General features: G+C 39.1%; 1 protein-coding gene across 4 annotated transcripts in view; it reads left to right on the top strand.

Annotated features, from left to right (window-relative positions):
* Positions 1-9,693: 9,693 nt before the first annotated feature.
* BLTP3A (bridge-like lipid transfer protein family member 3A) overlaps positions 9,694-20,586 on the top strand; it is a 74,784-nt gene continuing 63,891 nt past the window's right edge. For 2 of the 4 annotated variants that reach the window (XM_036880317.2, XM_036880315.2), the window contains exon 1: positions 9,694-10,005. In XM_036880317.2, the coding sequence (XP_036736212.2) occupies positions 9,962-10,005 (44 nt within the window). In that variant the 5' untranslated portion in view covers positions 9,694-9,961. The remainder of the gene's footprint in view (positions 10,006-20,586) is intronic. The other 2 variants (XM_036880318.2, XM_036880316.2) reach the window with 2 other exon arrangements.

The following is a 20,586-nucleotide window of genomic DNA, read 5'->3' as shown; positions in this document are numbered from 1 at the left end:
GAAATTATGTTTTAGGATCTGTTCTCAAGAGTATAATGCTATGTGTTTACTTTTTCATAGATTTGTGGGTAGCAATTGAAATGGCAATAGGTGGATTGCTTTTTGTCACAGAAATTGTGAATATTTTGAAGAGGGACTAATTTAGGCAAATAAATGATCTTACCTAGGTAAACAAGAGATCAGAAATAGGAGATCCTGATTTTAAAAAAATGATCTTCTAAGTAGTGATTCTGTAGCATCTTACTACACTGATGGACAGTGACTGTAATGGGGTATGTGGTGGGGACTTGATAATAGGGGGAGTCTAGTAACCATAATGTTGTTCATGTAACTGTACATTAATGATAGAAAAAAAAAATGATCTTCATGCTCAGCCTCCGTAGTGGCTGAGTCAACTTCCTACTCTGAACTTTTGCCAGGACTACTTGTTTTTTAGTTTCTCACTGTTACATCTTTTTAGAAGGACTTAAGTCTTAGAAATTGATTACACATCTGACTTTTATAGCTCAGATTCGTTCATTAAAATCTGCAGATTTAAAGAGTTAAAGAAAACCTTGCCAACTGAGCTTACATGTGGCTCAGCAAGTTTCTGGTTTGGATGGCACTGTCAGGCTCGGTGTGAAAAGGGTGTCATTTGTGTATACACAGAAAGACCACAGATACCTATTCAGGTTTTTAAAATAGCCTGAGGTACTTAGTAACAACCCAGGCCTTCCTAAAAGGAAGCTTTTCCAAAACTATATTTTTAAGGTTGAATATCCATTTTAGAAACATTTCTTGTGTTCGAAGAAAATGTTTTACATAGTTTTAGTAAAACAGTATGATGATGACTTAAAAGTTTAACAAGCTTTAATGACAGTGAACAAAATAGGAATAAATAGTTCTAAGTATGCTCTTTTTGCATTTTTATTAACTCCTAGGGCAAACTATTATTATAATTAATGATTGTAAGACATTTCCTTTGTAAGAAACTGTGAAGAAGACAAACTTACTGCTATGATCTATGCCTTTAGACATCTCGTTTTAATTCTGAAACTGAGTCAACTATAATGTGACAGTTTATACAGGTGCAAACAAGAATACTAGACACCAAGAACTGAAGAACTTAGTGTGGATGTGGGGTAATATACTTTCTTCTTTACCTGTGGGCAAATCCAAAGCCATCTGGAGTGCAGTTGAAACCTAAGCTATCATCATTTCCACTACCACCACTTAAATGGTTTATCAGAATGCCAGTTCCCTTATACCAGGATACAGGAGAGATGGGATCCTTGTGTACAGCCACTGGCTAATTTGGTCATCCTGTCCAGTGGTGATTAAACGTTTGTCCCAATAACATAGCTTCAGTCAGATGGTATCTTTGATACATTTGGTGAACAGAAGAAAAGAGCCTGGCCTGCCGTAGGTTTCTTGGATGGAAGTGACCTGAAGCCTTGCCTGGAATATTGTTTTTCACAAAACCTTAATAAATGTTAACTAATTGGAGTTGTTTCTTCCTCCCCCAATTGAAAGCTTAACGGTTAGATTTTGCACAGAATCAAATGCAGCATCTGGAATAGTTCATCAGACAAGTGCAGGAATAAAATAATCTGAATGTTGTTTATTGTCCTTGCTCCTCAGGGATTGGAGGGATTTCAGACTTAAAGAATAATTTCAAGAACTGTATTAAGAACACGTACATACCCTTTATCCAGAATCACCTGTTGTTATTAGCTGTTAGCATTTTACCCCCATTTGCTTTATTAGTTGCACTTTCTTGCTCTCTCTCTATATATACACACATGTATATTTTTATTATGTTTTTCCTCAACCATTTAAGTTATTTATATCATATCCTTTACCATAAATTCTTTTATTTCCTAAGAAGTAGTACATCTTACATAACCATGGTTTAGTTATTGAATAATCTATAAATAATACTTAATTTTTGTCCATTGATCCAACATTATCCTTGTATTTTTCCCTTTCCTGTACAGGGTTCTGTTAGAATCATATACTTTAATTTTGGGCTAAATCTTCTTAGTCTTCTTTAATCTAGCTCAGCTAATCTTTCTCAGCTTTTATGACACTTGACAGTCTCACCACCTGTTGTTTAATGGAATGTGCCTCATTATTCATTTTGAGTTTGCTTGATGTTTCTTCATGATTACATTCTGGTATATGTCCCTGGTTGTGTCTCTAGGATATCACATCTATAGGCAGGCATACAGGTTCCACCTGCCCCTTGTTGTTAGTAATTTTGATCACCCATGGAGGTGATCATCCAGTTTCTCCATACTTGTACCTTTTGAACAGGTATCTTTCTTCTGCTGCCAATTAAGAAAGCCCATTAACTTATATTCTCATCTAATGATAAGGCTTTGAACACAGCATGGGAAGCCAAGGTCTCAAATCCCTTTGTTAAGTAATTAGCTTTCACAGTGACCCTGAGGAACAGATTTACTAATCATCCCCTATTCTTTGCTTGTACATCACATCCCAGTACCTTTGAGGAATGGTTGTTGAGAGAATAATGAAGTAAAAGGTAGAACAAAGAATTTTACCTCTATACTCAAATGCTACATTTCATCCCTCTTCATCCTTTTATGTCCAATGTCTCTGCTGGTAGAGCAAAATACATACAGAGGGACAAAAAGAAGAGTAACACAATAGTGCCTTCAGTGGCAGATAGAAATGACTAATTGCCAGTCCAGTATCTATTACTATCTGTTATAATAATAATAGAACCCTTAATTTTTTAATCTGGATCCACAGCCTGCAACAAATAGCACATTTCCCAAAGCTTGTAGCTAGGTGAGGCCAAGTGGTAGAGACATGTTTTTTTCTGTCCTTGTTGACAGGAATGTGCATATCATGTTTGTTTGAAGTGTAAGCAACATTTTGGACCATTAATTGACAACTAAGCATGGTGTTAGCAAGATAGAAGGAGCCAAGGTTACTAATGACTGAAGAGCTGTCTTAGACTTTATGTGAAAAAGAAAGAAACATCTTTCTTTTAAAGTCACATAGTTTTTTGAGTTTTCTATTACATGCAGCTGAATCTAACATGACTGATGAAGTGCTCAAGAAGGAAAATAATATTGAACTTTTCCTACTAGAGTATCTTGCTTTGGATCTACCACTCTCTAATATTGCTGTGATGGTGGACACTGTTTTAAGTGATGGGAACACAATAGTAAAACAAAGTCCTTTCTCTTATGTAGCTTATATTCTGAAGAGGAAGTCAGACAATAAATAAAAAATACCAGTGTTGTATGGCACATGCCATGAAGAAAACTAAAGCAAGTAAGGGGCATAGGCAGATCATGGATGACTCTGCAGGAAAGGGAGTGGTGGTGGTAGGGAAAGCCATGCAGATATCTAGGACACAAGCTTTCTAGGGAGAGGGAACAGCAAGCATGAAGACCCTGAAGTGGAAGTCTGTTTATTGTATTGGATGAACAGCAGGGAGGTCAGTGTAGCTCAGAACAGCTAGAACTGTTGAGAATGATGGATATGTTTGTTATATTTACGGTGGTGGTTCCACAGGTGTATATATATCTATATATATCTATATATATCTATGTATATGTCAAAACTTAAAAAATTTTATACTTTAAATACATGCAGTTTGTGTGTCAGTCATACCTCAATTTTTATTTTGTTTTAAAAAATTAGCCACCATGAACTACAAACTACTCTCAAGAATCCTTAAAGACAGTAATAATCTTAGCTACTCAGCCCTCTTGCTCTTGAGTTTTCTATAAAATTACCTTTCCTTTGCATAGTCTTATCTTTTTTTGGGCATTGTGTATGTCCTCTTTTGTTCCATACATAGCACAGTATGTACAAATAAGTGTTTAATCATGAATTAAGAGATGTGGCCATCTGCCAAGCAGGTGAAGGAAGTTCCTGTGCATTAACTAAAAGGATCACCTAGGGGTTTTAAAAAATGTGTGCATGGTGGAATATGTCTCAGCAATAAAAAAGAATGAACTTTTGATGTTTGGATGGATCACAAGGGCCATATGCTGGGTAAATAGAGCCAGTTTGAAAAGATCACATACTCCATGATTCCGTCTCTATAAATGACAGAATTCTCAAGATGGAGAACAAGTAGTTGCCAGGGTTTGGAATGGTGGTATGGGCTGGGGAGCAGGAAATTGTTATAAAGGGGTAATGTAAAGGAGATCTTTGTGGTGATGGAATGTAGTTCTGTACCTTGATTGTAGTAGTGGTTACTCAAGTTACATGTGATAAAAATGACATAATTATACACAAACATGCTAATATCAATTTCCTAGGTTTTATACTGTAGTTATGTGTAATGTAACTATTGTGGGAAAGTGGGTGAAAGCTACATGGAACTTCTCTGTATTATCTTCACAACTTCCTGTATAATCCACAATAGTTTCAAAATAAAAACTTAAAAAAATGTGGGGACTTCTGCTTCCAGGGAGATGGAATAGATATACTTTCCTACTTAGTAAGATGTATTTTCCTTAGTAGTAAGATGTGCTTACTACTAAGTATAATTAAAACCCTGGAATGCATGAATGTGTGTATAAAACAAGCATAAGAAGACTGAAAAGTGGAGAGAAGAAGGCAGACCTGTTAGGGAATTGGAACTTGAGACCCAAGGAACAACATAATGACTTCTCTGGATTTTCCTTTTGCTTCATGTATCCCATACTTGGAGCTGAAGAAGCTGGCAACCAAGAAGCATTGATAGCAACAGAGAAAAAAACACCTCAAGAAAAGCCTGCTCTCTAGCTAAGGGCCCAGAAAAGAGGCAGCTCAGCAGGAGAAAATTTAAGACAATGACCACTGTACTCCAATCAACCACCACAGAAAAAAACTGCCCAACCCATGTCACAAAGACCAAGTGGGGAGCTTATACTTCCAGTAATGAAGTGCCCCAAGCCCCTGCCAGGGTGGTAACAAACCAAGCAGGGAACTGCGTTTATCCCCATTGAGCAGTAACAAGGCATTGCCCCCTTCTGACTGAGGAAGTGTCAGAAGAGCCCTAGTCAGGACTTGAGGGAATTTCACCACTGTCCAGTGATAACTGGCCACATACACCCCCATGTAAGTGGAGGCCTTGTGGGGAGCAGTAACAAGCTCTGCTAATCCTGGCTAGGGAAATACTAGTTAGATCTCCTAGAGCCAGAACTCCCACCTCAGCCCAGCAGTAATGAGGAACTCTTCTCTTGGGTGTCCAGGGAGGCTAACCAGGCAACCTGGACTTCTGCATTCACCTGACAGTAACAGGAGGGCACCTCATCCCTTCTACAGATCTGTGTAAAAAAAAAGCCAATAAAACGGAAAGTTTATATAAGATCCAGAGTCTCAGAACATTATATAGAAATGTCCAGCTCTCAATCTAAAATCATTCATCATACCAAGAATCAGGAAGCTTAGAAACTGAATTTAAAAAGGCAATAGATGTCCATACAAAGATGGCAGAAAAGCTAGAATTATTTGACAAGGATTTTAACACAGCCATTAAGAATGCTCCAAGGAGCAATTGTGAACATGCTTAAAGCAAATGAAAAAAAATAGAGTCTCAGAAGAGAAATAGAAAATATAAAGGAAAACCAAATGGAAATTTTAGAACCAAAAAATAGGTAAAAAATTACACAGTGGATGGGCTCAACAGTAAACAATCTGTAACAGGAAATAATTAGTGAACTTGAAGATAGAACAATAAAAATACCCAACATGAACAACAGAGAGAAAATAGACTTAAAAAGTGAACAGAGCTTCAGGATCCTGTAGAACCATAAGAGTCTAATATTCATGTCAGGGTCTCAGGAGAGGAAAAAGCCAAAGAAGGAACAAATAATGGTTGAAAAATGTCCCAAATTTTCAGGAGACATAGACCTACCAATTCAAGAAGGTGAGAGAATCTCAATCAGGATAACTCCAAGAAATGCACAGGAAGACATGTCATAGTCAAACTTCTGAAAACTGGAGACAAAGTTTGAAAACAAAAATGACTCCTGGGGGAAAACAATTTGAAGGACTGCAGATTCTCATTAGAAACGATGGACACTAGAAGGAAGTGGCAGAATAGTTCTCAAGTGCTTAAAGAAAAGAACTATTGGCCCAGAATCCTATATCCAGTAAAAATATGCTTTAGGAATGAGTGGAAAATAAAGATGTTCTCCAGGGAAGGAACAGTAGGAATCTGTTGTCAGCAGACCTACCTTAGAAGAATGGCTAAGAAGTTCTCTAAACAGAAAGGAAACAAATGAATTATTCTCATAACTTAAGGAAGAACACAGCAAAACTATGGGTAAGTACAATAGACTTTATTTTTCCTGAGTTTTCTAATTATGTTTGGTGCAAAAATCATTAACACTCATACAACTCTGGACATATGTAGAGGAAATACATAAGAATATACTTGCGGGAAGGAAAAGGGACATAAAGGGAAGTAAGGTTTCTACATTTCAAAACTGATTCCAGAGATAGTCTATACTTCACTTGTACTGGTAAATGGCAATACCAGTAAACTGTGATAATGTATGCATAAATAATGTAATAGAGAAACAACTAAAAGCTATAAAAGCTATACACTTGAAACCACTATAGATTCCATCAAAATTTATTTAAAAGGCACACTAATCAAGACACTGTTACTAGTATAAAGATAAACATATAGATGGATGGAATAGAGAGTCTAGAAAGGAACCTTTTTATCAGCAATTGATTTTCACCAAGACAATTCAGTGGAGGAAAACTACTTTTTTCAACAAATGGTGGTAAGACAACCACATGAAAAATAATGAAGCTGGTCCCTTTTGTCACACCATATGCAAAAATTAAAAATTGCTCAAATTCTTTAATGTGGGAGCTAATAGTCTATACAACTTTTAGGAGAGAACACATACAAATCTTGGTTGAAAGATTATCTATGGAAATGTCCAGCTCTCAATCTGTCTCAAAATGTCCAGCTCTCAGCTCTCAACATGTATTCCTGTGTATGACCTTGGATTATGCAAATTATTTCTTAGATAAAACACCAACAGCATGGCAAAAAAAAAAAATTACAAATTTTTGTTCTTAGAGGAAAATGAGAAGACAACTCAGAATGGGAGACAGTTTTTGCAAATAACATATCTGATAAAGGACCCGTATCCGGAATATAAAAACAATGATTACAACTCAAAAAGATAACCTAATTTAAAAAGGGACAAAGGATCTGAATAGACATTTGCCCAAAGGCCTGTAAACACATTAAAAGATGCTCAACATATTAGCCATCAAGAAAACACAAATTCTTGACCAAGTATTAACAAACAATAAAGCAATGTATGAAAGTAATTAATACACCATGTCCAAATGAGGTTTATTCTAGGGGTGCAGGCTGATTCAGTATTTGAAAATCAATAGATGTAATCCACATTAGCAGATTAAAAGAAAAATTACATAAACAGCATTTGATGCAGAAAAAGTATTTGAAAAAATTCTTAAAAACTCTCAGAAGAATAGGAATAGAGACTTCCTCAACTAATGATAAAAAGCATCCACAAAACAATCTACAATTAACATATACTTAATGGGAAAGAATGAATGCTTTCTTCCTAAGATCAGGAACAAAGGAAGATGTCTTGCTCTCATTAGTCCTATTGAAGTGCAAGAATCTGTAGCCATTCAATAATGCCAGAAAATGAAATAAAAGGCTTCCTTATCAGAAAAGAAGTGTTCTGTATACAGAGTATCAATGTCAACATTCTGTATTAAAGTTTTGTTAAGATGTTACTGAACATCTTGGGAGGAACTGGGTAAAAGAGTACGAGATCTCTTTGTATTATAATTTCTTACAACTGAATGTTAATCTAGATTCATCTCAAAATATTTACTAAAAAAGTACATGAATTGGCCTCAAATTCCTTTAGTTTTTATATACTTTACATTCTTAACATTGCAGAAAAATATAGACACAATACTATTGGTGAGAGTATGAACTCTCCTATTCCATTGTTCTTAGAGGGCAATATTTTTTTAGACAGAGTTTTTGCTTTCAACAAAAATAACTTGTTCACCAGGTGTGGTGAATTGTGCAACAAAATTCTGGGTCTCTGAACTTGAGGCAGGTTTTATTTTACATAGCTGATGTCAGATACACCATCAGCTGCTGGGGTGCTCCAAGAGAGAAAGCATGAAATGAAGAAATTGCTGAGGCCCCTGTGGCTGACAGGTGAATTGGTTGTGAGTAATAATGGTCAATAATCATGGCAAGAAACCTCTTCTTTCATAGGATCTGTTGGTCCCTGACATGTATTCTGGTGAGAGGTGGGTAGAGAGACAGGCTATGTAGTTCTGCTGGAGGGAATTGGGTAGTAGAGCACCCATGCTGAAAATGATATGCTTCTCCTTTAAAAAGGTAATTTTGGGGAAGCTTCTGGAGAAAATTGAACTTACTATGTAAAAGAGAGGCATAGGAATGCACGAAATCTGTTGATTATATATTTAAAACTTTTAACATTTATACAGTTGACCATGCTTAGACTATCTCTGAAATCAGGTAACAATTGTTTGAAGAAGAGAACTGAGTGGCTGAGGACCAGAGGAGGAAGGGAGACATAACTTTGATTTTTGTATTATGTGCATGTGTTACCTATTCACAAGAATGAATAATTTAACTGGTGGCCAGTAAGCCTGTCTCAGTATTTTTTTTTTTGTATCATTAATCTACAATTACATGATCAACATATGGTTACTATACTCCCCACCCTTATAAAATCTCCACCACTTACCCCCATTGCAGACACTGTCCATTAGCGTAGTAAGATGCTATAGAATCACTACTTGTCTTCTCTGTGTTGTACAGCCTTCCCCGTGCCCCGCCCCCTACATTATGTCTGCTAATCGTAATGCCCCTTTCCCTCCCTTCCCACCCATCCTCCCCAGTCCTTTCTCTTTGGTAACTGTTAGCCCATTCTTGGGTTCTGTGTCTCAGTATTTTGCTCCTGTTTTTGCTTGAAGTTAAAGTCCAGTGAACTTCCACCCTCCCACCTTTGCCACAGGGTCTACAAGTGTCCCTGGCATATGGGTTACATTTTCAAGTGTATGGATGAAATAGAGTGGAAATAGCACTAGATTGAAAGTAAGAACATTAGGGACTCCGTGGCGGCGTCTGCCTCCTCTCGAGGTCTCACTAAGTGGGTCTCACTAAGTAGTTTTGACCTTGGGCAAGCTCTTTTACCCTGGATTTCAATTTCCTTATTTGTAAAACTAAAAAGTTGATCTCTAAAGTCCCTGGTAATTTTAACAAAGACTGTCTCATTTTCTTCTGCCAGCCATATTTGGGAGGGGGTGCCTCTGCCATGCACCTCTTCTGTGTTGAGTTGTCCATTGGTTAACGAGGAGCACCCTCTCAGTTCTTTAGCACAAAGCAGACTGCAGTAGTTCTCTGGGCCCATGAGGTCTCTGAGACTACTTTTCACTTCCCAGCCCGCTTCCTGGAGTAGTTAGTTGGTGCTTAACTGAGTGAATGTGAGGCAAATGAATGAGAAGTGGACCAGGAGATGCTCAGTTATCTCCAAGAAACTACAAAACACGCCTCCTGTCACCACTGCTTTTCAAGGCTACTGCCGGCGGGTGAACCTCTCGCAGTGCAGAGGCGTAGCTCTCGAAGGGGGGCAGACGGGGCTGGGAGAGCCCAGAGCAGCTGCGCACCCGCCCCGCCCCTCACCACGCGCGCCCCCGCCGCCGCGTGCGTCCCTCCGGCAGCCGCGAGCCGGGCAGGCGGCGCGCTAGCTCCGCGTCGCTCTGGGCAGGCGGCCGCGGCGCCGCGCGGGTGGGTGGGATCGTGGCGGAACTCCGGGTGCCTGATTAGGGGCCGGAGAGCTTGGTGGCGGCCGCTTTTGCGGTGGTGTTAGGTCCCCGCGTCGCGGCGCGGTGAGGGGCCGCCTCTTCACCACCCGGAGGCCACAGCTGTCTGCTTGCCTTCTACGCGGGCCGCCGCTCAGGCATGGCCGGGATAATTAAGAAGCAGATCCTGAAGCACCTGTCCCGGTGAGAGCGCCGGCCCCCAGCGGTCCCGGGGCCCTCCCTGACCCCCTACGGTCCTCCTCCCTTACTCGGGGCTCCGGGCCTGGCCTCCCTCTCTCCAGCCCGTGGCGGGACTCCGTGGCGGCCTCCGCCTACTCTCGAGCTGGACAGCCTCCTCCCCGCCCCCGACCGTTGTCACCACTCTGTTCTTCCTTTGCTCTGGGCCCTCCAGTACAGGGCGCTCCTGTTCTTGGGCGCGTGCCCCAGGCTCTCCTCCCCACCGGAACAGCCCCCTATCCGTCAACGATCTCCTGGATGGCTGCCCCCACTTCCGTTCCCACACCGCCAAGCAGGTCACCCCGTCCTGCCTTGCATGTCTCCCGGTCCCGCTGACCGTCCTTCCGAGGCCCCCACGGATTCCACCCTTTCCTGCCCGCCCGACTGTGTCCTCATCCCGTAGGACCCGCTGCCCCTCCCTCAGGGCCGAAAGCCCGCCTCTTAGCCGCCTCGACAATCGCTCCTCTGCTTCCTCTCCTTCCTCATGGTGCTTCCGACTAGACCCTTTATCTCCCTGCTGGTTCTAAATAACCCTGCCACCCAATCCCTTATGGCCCATTTTCTGCTCAGATTTCCCACTCCCAACACTGGTTTTCTCGTTCCCAGAAGCTCCCAGCTCCTCCTCTTCTTGGTTTGACTGACCCTGTTGCATCACTCTCGAAAAAGCCGTTCCTGCGATCTCTTTTCTCCCTCCTTTGCTTCTCTTCTCATCACAGACTAAATGGAGAAAGGTCATGAGAGTTGGGCATAAAGTTTCAGTAACCTTGCGTTTAAGATGTGGAGGTTTTCAGACAGCCTCTGAAAAGAAAGGACGTCCATTTCTGCTTTGCAGCCATTTATTAAGCAATGTTAGGACCCTCAGTAATTTGGGCAGCAGGGGGTGGCTGGCAAAACTGTTTTCAGGTGTAACTGGGTGACTGCTGATCCCCCTTGTGTTGATTGCAGGTTGTCAGAACTGTTGTTCACAGTAACTGGAAGCTAGCCTTTCACTTAGTTTTTGCTCCTTATTGCAGGGGGGAATTAGTGATGCCTTAGTTCCTTTAGCCCCCCAGCCTTTGTATCTCAAGTGGAGAGTGATTCAGGCCTTGGCACCACACTGGTCAGTGGTTTTCAGGAGGTAGAAGTAGGGGGAGAACCAGTCAACATGGGATACCTGTTTCTTAAACTGTATCTTTCCTGGTCTTCTCATTGTGTTCGTGGGTGGTATGTGAGACATTATAGCTGCTACTGCATTCCCTTTTCTGGCTGACAGTCTGGGTTATTTACTTACTTTGATCTTAGACTTTAATTACTAATTAGACTCAGATACATCTTTTGGTTCATCACCACATTATAAGAGTAAATAAAAGGTTGGAGGCGGAACTGGAAAGTGCCTTTGGGCCCCTTACTCACTAGTATATTCTTTTTTGGGTGGCATTCATCTGTGTATTTCACAAATTTGGTTGTTCTGTGTTAAGATTTAGAAGTAGGACTAATGATTGTGAAATAGGACAGAAAATTTAAAGGAAAACCATTCATTTGAATGAACATAGAATCGGAGAATTTTAGGGTTTAGAGATGACCTCACTTTACATAGCATTGCGTTTAAGAGCCTGGGCTTTTTCTGGCTTACTTTCTTCAACTGTAAAATGGGGATAATAATAGTATCTGACTCAAAGTGTTATTGTTAGAGTTACATGAGTTTTTCATGTGTGTAAAGACTTAGCACAGTGCCTTAACACATAGTAACTGTTCAATCAAACATAAGCTGTGGTTATTTTTTGGGCCACAACTTGTATGACAATTTGATATAAGCCATAGACTTCTCCAGAAAAGTTCACATATGTGAACAGGTAATTTTTTATGTAAGTTCTAAGGGGGGGGTAGTTATAAACCCCAAAATACATGCCTGAACCTCGAAGGCATCCTGGAACTAGATGGATAACCCCTGACTAGTTCAACCCCTCCTTTTATGGCTGAAGAAACTAAAGCCTAGAGAGGGTAAGTGACATGCCCAAGTTGCAATGGAAGATAAAGTAGTAGAAAAGAACCCAGCTTCCTAACTCTGGGTTTCCCTGTAGTACACACACATTCTGTGCATTTTCTATGAAGATAGGCCTTGTAAAGAAAAAATTTAATAGTACAGGCTTTGAAACCAATATAAGATTGTATATCAATGACACTTCAATAAAAAAAAAAGATCTACCTTCAGAAAAAAAAAATAATACAGGCTGACACATTCAGGGAATTCTTAGTGAACAAAGTATCTCTTTTAGGTGAAGTAGAAATAGGTATGACAGACATTGGTAGAAATTTCCTCAGTATTGTGAAGAGGAGGAAGAGATGAAGGTTTTTCAAGGCTGCCATTTCTGGACTTCAGGAAAAGGAGCTAGGACATGGGTCTGATTGGAGGTAAGGTCAGACTCTCGGGGATTTTGTATTTGGTCTGGTTGGGGGACAGGTTAAAATTTTGGGGCCCTTCTATATGCTTGTCTTGGGAAAATGGCATAATCATGTATGACATTTTTGTCTCTGTATGGTCTCCACTACATCTGCAGAGAGCCTGGCCTGCCCAGAGGGTACTATAGCTTCTGTGGCTTGCCAAACCTGATGGGGAAAGAGAAGAGAAGGTTTACTGCGTTACTATGTTAAATAAATCTTTGTAGGGGTTTAATAATTACTTGTGCTGGTGATGACAGTGCCACTTGACCTGGAGGAGGGTGTCCTACCGCAGGAAGGATATCCCAGTGACTCTCATATGTGTTTCATTTTGGTCATGAAGTTTCAAATATTAAGGTGTCTTTTTGGATTGCATTCTCATTAGTATTTTGATAAACAAGATAGGGTGGTGGTATTCAAGACAGTTTTGTTAAGTGCCCACTCTAGGCCAGGCCCTAATTTGGACATTGGGGATTCAGCAGGGAAGAAATGAAAAGGTCTTTTAAGGGCTTTAACTATTGTTTGGATGACTGCTGTGTAATACAAATAGTTTCAATGCACAGTATTCCTTTAAAGAGACCCCAGAGGGGACCTTTACTTAGAAACAAAAGTAATCATTTAAAAATATCCAAAATCAATTTTTCATTAAATTAGATTATTGTTTTAGATTACTTTAGCTAATGACCTTTCATTATACAAGACAAAATGACTGATTATTTTACATTAATGATACCAAAAAAAAAAAGACATGCAAGAAATCCTGTTGTTTTATTAGTATGGATAACAATGAGAAAAAAAAAAGATTGATTATAAGGTAAGTCAAGGGACTATGGCTCATGGAAAGAGTGTGGACTCTGGAGCCAGACAAGCCAGGTTCACTTTCCAGCTCTGCCACTTAATAATGAACAGGGCAGCCTTTCTGAGCCTTAGTCTTCTTATCTGTAAAAGATGATAATAAGGAAGTATACTACATACCTAGCAGGTTTTTTTTTTTGAGGATTGGGGATTAAGTATTTATTATAGTACCTGGCATGTAAGTAGAGTTTAATAAAGAGTAGCTATTATAACATGAGCAGGCAAGTTTAGGGACACTACCACACTGTGACCTACCACAATAGGATGACGGCAGTCCACTTGACTGGTGACTGGCTCTTTTAGAAACCCTTCAGAAGTCTAAATTACCTACTCTAAATGGCTGTAGGAAATTCGATCCTAAGTGACAGAGGCATGGCTGATAGATATTTTAAAACATAAGTAATAAGTGAAATTCAGAGGCACAGAAGATTTCAGAGTCCTTTAGGAGAAGAGCCTGATTGTGAGCTCAGCCCTCTTTGTTCCTAATCAGTGCCTCCACTCCTTATTACTCATCATCCTGAAGAGATCACTGGAGCTAGCCCCCTGTGCGCAGCAGGGAACTGCAGGCTCAGAGAGACTGACGGGCTTGCTCAGGGTCTGTTAAGGTGCAGGTCTGTGGACTAGCCTCAACTTCCAGATCACGCCTCTTTATACTAGACCTCACTTATTGTCACCTGTGTTTCCCAAATAATTATTTTGTGCAGAATAAAACGATTATTTTGCTTCAGAATAAAGTGCTTTTATTTACTTAGCACATATTTGATAATAATAGCCAACTGTCCAAATAAGAATTTTCCGAAGCTTGTGATTTAATCCTCAATCTAATCATATGAGGTAGATATTAGGCCCATTTTATAAATGAAGAAATGAGGCACAAAGAGGCTAAATAACTTGCCCCAAACCATAGCTAATAAGTGATGAAACTGAGATCCAAACATAGGCACTTTGATTCCAGAGCCATGCTCTTTAACACTTTGCTGCCATATGCTTCTCATCTATTATTTTAAGCTGAACATACCCTTATCACCAGCACCCACATGAAAGAACAGAATATTACTAGCACCCAAGAAGCCGTTGGGTCTTCTTTCATCATTACCTACACCAAAGGGTAACTACTGTCCTAATTTCTAACAGCATAGATTAGTCTGTTTCTATACTCTCTATATAAATGTAATCATAAAGTATGTATGTTTTTATGTCTGGCTTATGCAGTTCAACATTATTTTTGTGAGATTAATCCATATTGTTGCATCAGGTTGTAGATTCTCAATTTTCATTGCTGCATAGCATTCTATTTTGTATATATACACCTCACTTTATTTATACATTTTATGGTTGATGGACATTTGGATAGTTTCCCAGTTTAGGGCTATGATGAATAGTGCTGCTAGGAATATTGTAGAACATGTCCTTTAGTGAACAAGTGTACAGACCTCTGTAGGAGATATACATAGGAGTGGAATTTCTGGGTTGGAGGATATGTATATGTTAAACTTTAATACCTAGTGCCAAACAGTTTTCCAGAGTTGCTTGGTAAATCTGCACTTCCACTTGAAGTATATGAGAGTTCTAGTTATTCTACATCCTTGCCAACACTTGACTCTTTTCATTTATTTTCATTTTAGCCATTTTGGTGGATGTGTTTTGAAAAATTCTTTACGTCATTTGTGGTAAACCAGATGGCCACTTCATTTTTCCTTCTGTTTAATTTTTAAATTCTGATCTGTTTATAAATTGTAATCACAAGCAAGTGTCAGAACCTTGAAAACATAAGAGCTTTTTGGAGAAATGTTCAAGTTAGGCAGGTTCAGTGAAAATAATTAGGGTAATTTACAACCATTAATCCATAACATTTCTTAACTTGGAATGCATGTGATGCTTAGCTCTCTGTCAAACTAACAATTATGTGTATTAAGGAAAGGAGGAGCTGTTCTTCAGGCATTTGGGTTTTTGTTAAATATTTGGTCTTCAGACTACCCTGGATATTAAACAGTTTCATTCTGTTCCATAGCTTAGCACTTCATTGGCATAGCGTTTCATCTTTACTTCACAAACTAAAATTTGAACTTCATAGCTCTTGTATTACATTATAGTCTTAACACCTCTCGAAGGGTGATTCTCTTACCATAAAATGGTTGTTTTCTGTCTTAAAAAGCAATAAAAATTTCAAAGCAGTACTGTTGTATGTATCTAACATGTAATAGGTTAATGAATGGTTCACAAATAAATGAAGTTACTTGTTTTGAAAAATTGATTGAGAGGCACATCAGTGTAGCAGAATCAAGACATTAGATTCCACAAGGTGACTATGTATATTGATTCTGCCACTTGTAAGCTATGTGTTCAGCAAGTCTTTCAGCTTCTTGAAACTTCATTTTCCTCATCTGTGAAATGGGGGACAATAACACAGTGTTGTTTTGAGGATGAGAAATAGTATAAAAACTGCTTGGTACCCCCCAAAATATTCAGTAAACAGTGACTGTTATTATTTACCTTTTTAAAAAAAATTTTAATGCACAATTAATTTTATTTCTGAGGTAGGACAAATTCTTTTTATTTTTTATTTTTTTGCCTATTATTATTATTTTATTTTATTATTTTTTTTGTTTTGCTGTCATTAATGTACAATTACATGAAAAACATTGTGGTTACTAGACTCCCCCTATTATCAAGTGCCCACCACATACCCCATTACAGTCACTGTCTATCAGCGTAGTAAGGTGCTATAGAATCATTACTTGTCTTCTCTGTGTTATACTGCCTTCCCCCTACATTATACATGCTAATCGTGACGCCTCTTTCTCCCCATTATCCCTCCCTTCCCACCCATCCTCCCCAGTCTCATTCCCTTTGGTAACTGTTAGTCCATTCTTGGGTTCTGTGAGTCCGCTGCTGTTTTGTTCCTTCAGTTTTTGCTTTGTTCTTATACTCCACAGATGAGTGAAATCATGTGATACTTGTCTTTTTCCACCTATCTTATTTCACTGAGCATAATACCCTCTAGCTCCATCCATGTTGTTGCAAATGGTAGGATTTGTTTTCTTCTTATGGCTGAATAATATTCCCTTGTGTATATGTACCACATCTTTATCCATTCATCTACTGATGGACACTTAGGCTGCTTCCATTTCTTGGCTATTGTAAATAGTGCTGTGATAAACATAGGGCTGCATCTGTCTTTTTCAAACTGGGCTGCTGCATTCTTAGGGTAAATTCCTAAGAGTGGAATTCCTGGGTCAAATGGTATTTCTATGGACAATATTAAATCTTCCTGTCTATGAGCCCAGGATGTGTTTCCATTTATTGGTATCTTCTTTAATTTCTCTCATGAGTGTCTTGTAGTTTTCAGAGAATAGGTCTTTCACTTGCTTGGTTAGGTTTATTCTTAGGTATTATATTCTTTTTGAGGCAACTATGAATGGAATTGTTTTCCTGATTTCTCTTTCTGCTAGTTCATTGTTAGTGTATAGGAATGCAACAGATTTCTATGTATTAACTTTGTATCGTGCAACTTTGCTGAATTCAGATATTAGTTCTAGTAGTTTTGGTGTGGATTCTTGAGGGTTTTTTATGTACAATATGTCATCTGCAAACAGGGACAGTTTGACTTCTTCCTTACCAATCTGGACACCTTTTATTTCTTTGTGTTGTCTGACTGCCGTGGCTAAGACCTCCAGAACTATGTTGAATAAAAGTGGGGAGAGTGGGCATCCTTGTCTTTTTCCTGATCTTAAAAGAAAAGCTTTCAGCTTCTCGCTGTTAAGTATAATGTTGGCTGTGGGTTTGTCATATATGGTCTTTATTATGTTGAGGTACTTGCCCTCTATACCCATTTTGTTGAGAGTTTTTATCATGAATGGATGTTGAATTTTGTCGAATACTTTTTCAGCATCTATGGAGATAATCATGTGGTTTTTGTCTTACTTTATTTTGATGTGGTGGATGGTGTTGATGGATTTTCGAATGTTGTACCATCCTTGCATCCCTGGGATGAATCCCACTTGATCATGATGAATGATCTTTTTTATGTATTTTTGAATTTGGTTTGCTAATATTTTGTTGAGTATTTTTGCATCTATGTTCATAAGAGATATTGGTCTGTAATTTTCTTATTTGGCGGTATCTTTGCCTAATTTTGGTATTAGAGTGATGTTGACCTTGTAGAATGAGTTTGGGAGGATTCCCTCCTCTTCTACTGTTTGGAAAACTTTAAGGAGGATGGGTATTAGGTCTTCACTAAATGTTTGATAAAATTCAGTGGTGAAACCATCTGGTCCAGGAGTTTTGTTCTTAGGTAGTGTTTTGATTACCAGTTCAATTTCATTGCTGGTAATTGGTCTATTCAGATTTTCTGTTTCTTCCTGGGTCAGCCTTGGAAGGTTGTATTTTTCTAGAAAGTTGTCCATTTCTTCTAGGTTATCCAGTTTGTGACCATATAATTTTTCATAGTATTGTCTAATAATTCTTTGTATTTCTGTGGTATCCATTGTGATTTTTCCTTTCTCATTGCTGATTCTTTTATGTTTGTAGACTCTCTTTTTTTCTTGCTAAGTCTGGCTAGGGGTTTATCTATTTTGTTTATTTTCTCAAAGAACCAGCTCTTGCTTTCATTGCTTCTTTCTATTGTTTTATTCTTCTCGATTTTATTTATTTCCAATCTTTATTATGTCCCTCCATCTACTGACTTTGGGCCTCATTTGTTCTTCCTTTTCTAGTTTCATTAATTGTGAGTTTAGACTGTTCATTTGGGATTGTTCTTCTTTCCTGAGGTAGGCCTGTATTGCAATATACTTCCCCTTTGGCACGGCCTTCACTGCGTCCCACAGATTTTGTGGTGTTGAATTACTGTTGTCATTTGTCTTCATATATTGCTTGATCTCTGTTTTTATTTGACCGTTGATCCATTGATTATTTAGGAGCATGTTATTAAGCCTCCATGTGTTTGTGGACTTTTTTGTTTTCTTTGTTTAATTTATTTCTAGTTTCATACCTTTGTGATCTGAGAAGCTGATTGGTACAATTTCAATCTTTTTGAATATACTGAGGCTCTTTTTGTGGCCTAGTATATGATCTATTCTTCAAAATGTTCCATGTGCACTTGAGAAGAATGTGTATCCTGTTGCTTTTGGATGAAGTGTTCTATAGATGTCCGTTATGTCCATCTATTCTAATATGTTGTTCAGTGTCTCTGTCTCTTTACTGATGTTCTGTCTCGTTGATCTGTCCTTTGGAGTGAGTGGTGTGTTGAAGTCTCCTAAAATGAATGCATTGTCTTCTATTTCCCCCTTTAATTCTGTTAGTATTTGTTTCACATATGTAGGTACTCCTATTTTGGGTGCCTAGATATTTATAATAGTTATATCCTCTTGTTGGACTGACCTCTTTATCATTATGTAATGTCCTTCTTTGTCTCTTGTGACTTTCTTTGTTTTGAAGTCTATTTTGTCTGATACAAGTACTGCAACTCCTACTTTTTTCTCCCTATTGTTTGCATGAAATATCTTTTTCCATCCCTTGACTTTTAGTCTGTGTATGTCTTTGGGTTTGAGGTGAGTCTCTTCTAGGCAGCATATAGATGGGTCTTGTTTTTTATCCATTCAGTGGCTCTGTGTCTTTTGATTGGTACATTCAATCCATTTACATTTAGGGTGATTATTGATTTGTATGTACTTATTGCCATTGCACGGTTTAGATTTGTGGTTACCAAAGGTTCAAGGGTAATTCCTTTATTATCTAACAGTCTAATTTAACTCACTTGGTATGCTATTACAAACACAACCTAAAGGTTCTTTTTTTCTCCTCCTTTTTCTTCCTCCTCCATTCTTTATATGTTAGGTATCATATTCTGTACTCTTTGTCTATCCCTTGATTGACTTTGGGGGGTAGTTGATTTGATTTTGCATCTGCTTAGTAATTAATTGTTCTACTTTGCTGTGGTTTTATTTCCCCTGGTGACATCTATTTAGCCTTAGGAATACTTCCATCTATAACAGTCCCTCCAAAATGCACTGTAGAATGGTTTATGGGAGGTAAATTCTCTCAGCTTTTGCTTATCTTTAAATTGTTTAATCCCTCCTTCAAATTTAAGTGATAACCTTGCCAGGTAGAGTATTCTTGGTTCCAGGCCCTTCTGCTTCATTGCATTAAATATGTCTTTCTACTCTCTTCTGGCCTGTAAGATTTCTGTTTAGAAATCTGATGATGGCCTGATGGGTTTTCCTTTTTATGTAATCTTTTTTTTCTCCTTAGCTGCTTTTAAAAGTCTGTCTTTATCCTTGATCTTTGCCGTTTTAATTATTATATGTCTTGATGTTGTCTTCCTTGAGTCCCTTGTGTTGGGAGATCTGTACACCTCCATGGCTTGAGAGACCATCTCCTTCCCCAGATTGGGGAAGTTTTCAGCAAGTACCTCCTCAATAACACTTTCTATCCCTTTTTCTCTGTCTTCCTTTTCTGGTACCCCTATGATGCAGATATTGTTCTGTTTGGATTGGTCACACAGTTCTCTCAATATTCTTTTTTCTCTCTGTGCCTCAGCTTCTTTGTATTCCTCTTCTCTAATTTCTATCCCATTTACCATCTCTTCTACTACATCTAATCTGATTTTAAATCCCTCCATTGTATGTTTCATTTCAGATATGGAATTTCTTAATGATTGAATCTCCATCTTAAATTCGTCTCTGAGTTCTTGAATATTTTTCTGTACCTCGATGAGCATGTTTATGATTTTTTCTTTTAAAGTCTCTTTCAGGAATATTGGTGAGTTCAGCTTCATTTAGCCCTTTTTCTGGGGTTTGTAATACTTTGGTCTGAACCAGGTTTTTTGAGGTTTCATAATTCTATGTGGTGCCGTCTGGTGCCCAGAAGCTCTAGTCTCTGGAGCTGTCCAGCCCCTAGAGTGAGGTTGGGGTTTGTAGTGGAGTGGCTCTGGTGCCTGGGAGCAGGAAAGAGCTGTTTCCTGATTCCCGGCTTCAGGGCCTGTCTCCAGTATCAGAGCCAGTGGGCCAAGCACACAGGTGTAAGCCTCTATGCTTGGTGTCTCTAGCTGTTGTGGGTGGGGCCTCCCTCTGGATGGCCTGACGCCAGTGCACTCTGCCAGTTTGCGAGCAGGTGCTGGCAGTCCAGAAGGAAGGTGCAGCAGGCTGTGTGTCACAGTGGGGGGCCTTGGAGCTGAGTTGGCAGCCAGGGGGATGGGGCACCTGAAGCTCCTCAAAGTTCCCAACCTGCTGGGCATAGTGCACCCAGACAACCTTGTCCACCTATCCCTTCTCCTGT

This window comes from Manis pentadactyla, chromosome 16 (assembly GCF_030020395.1).
Source record: "Manis pentadactyla isolate mManPen7 chromosome 16, mManPen7.hap1, whole genome shotgun sequence".
Lineage (NCBI taxonomy): Eukaryota > Metazoa > Chordata > Mammalia > Pholidota > Manidae > Manis > Manis pentadactyla.
This window is presented reverse-complemented; position numbering and strand designations above follow the sequence as displayed.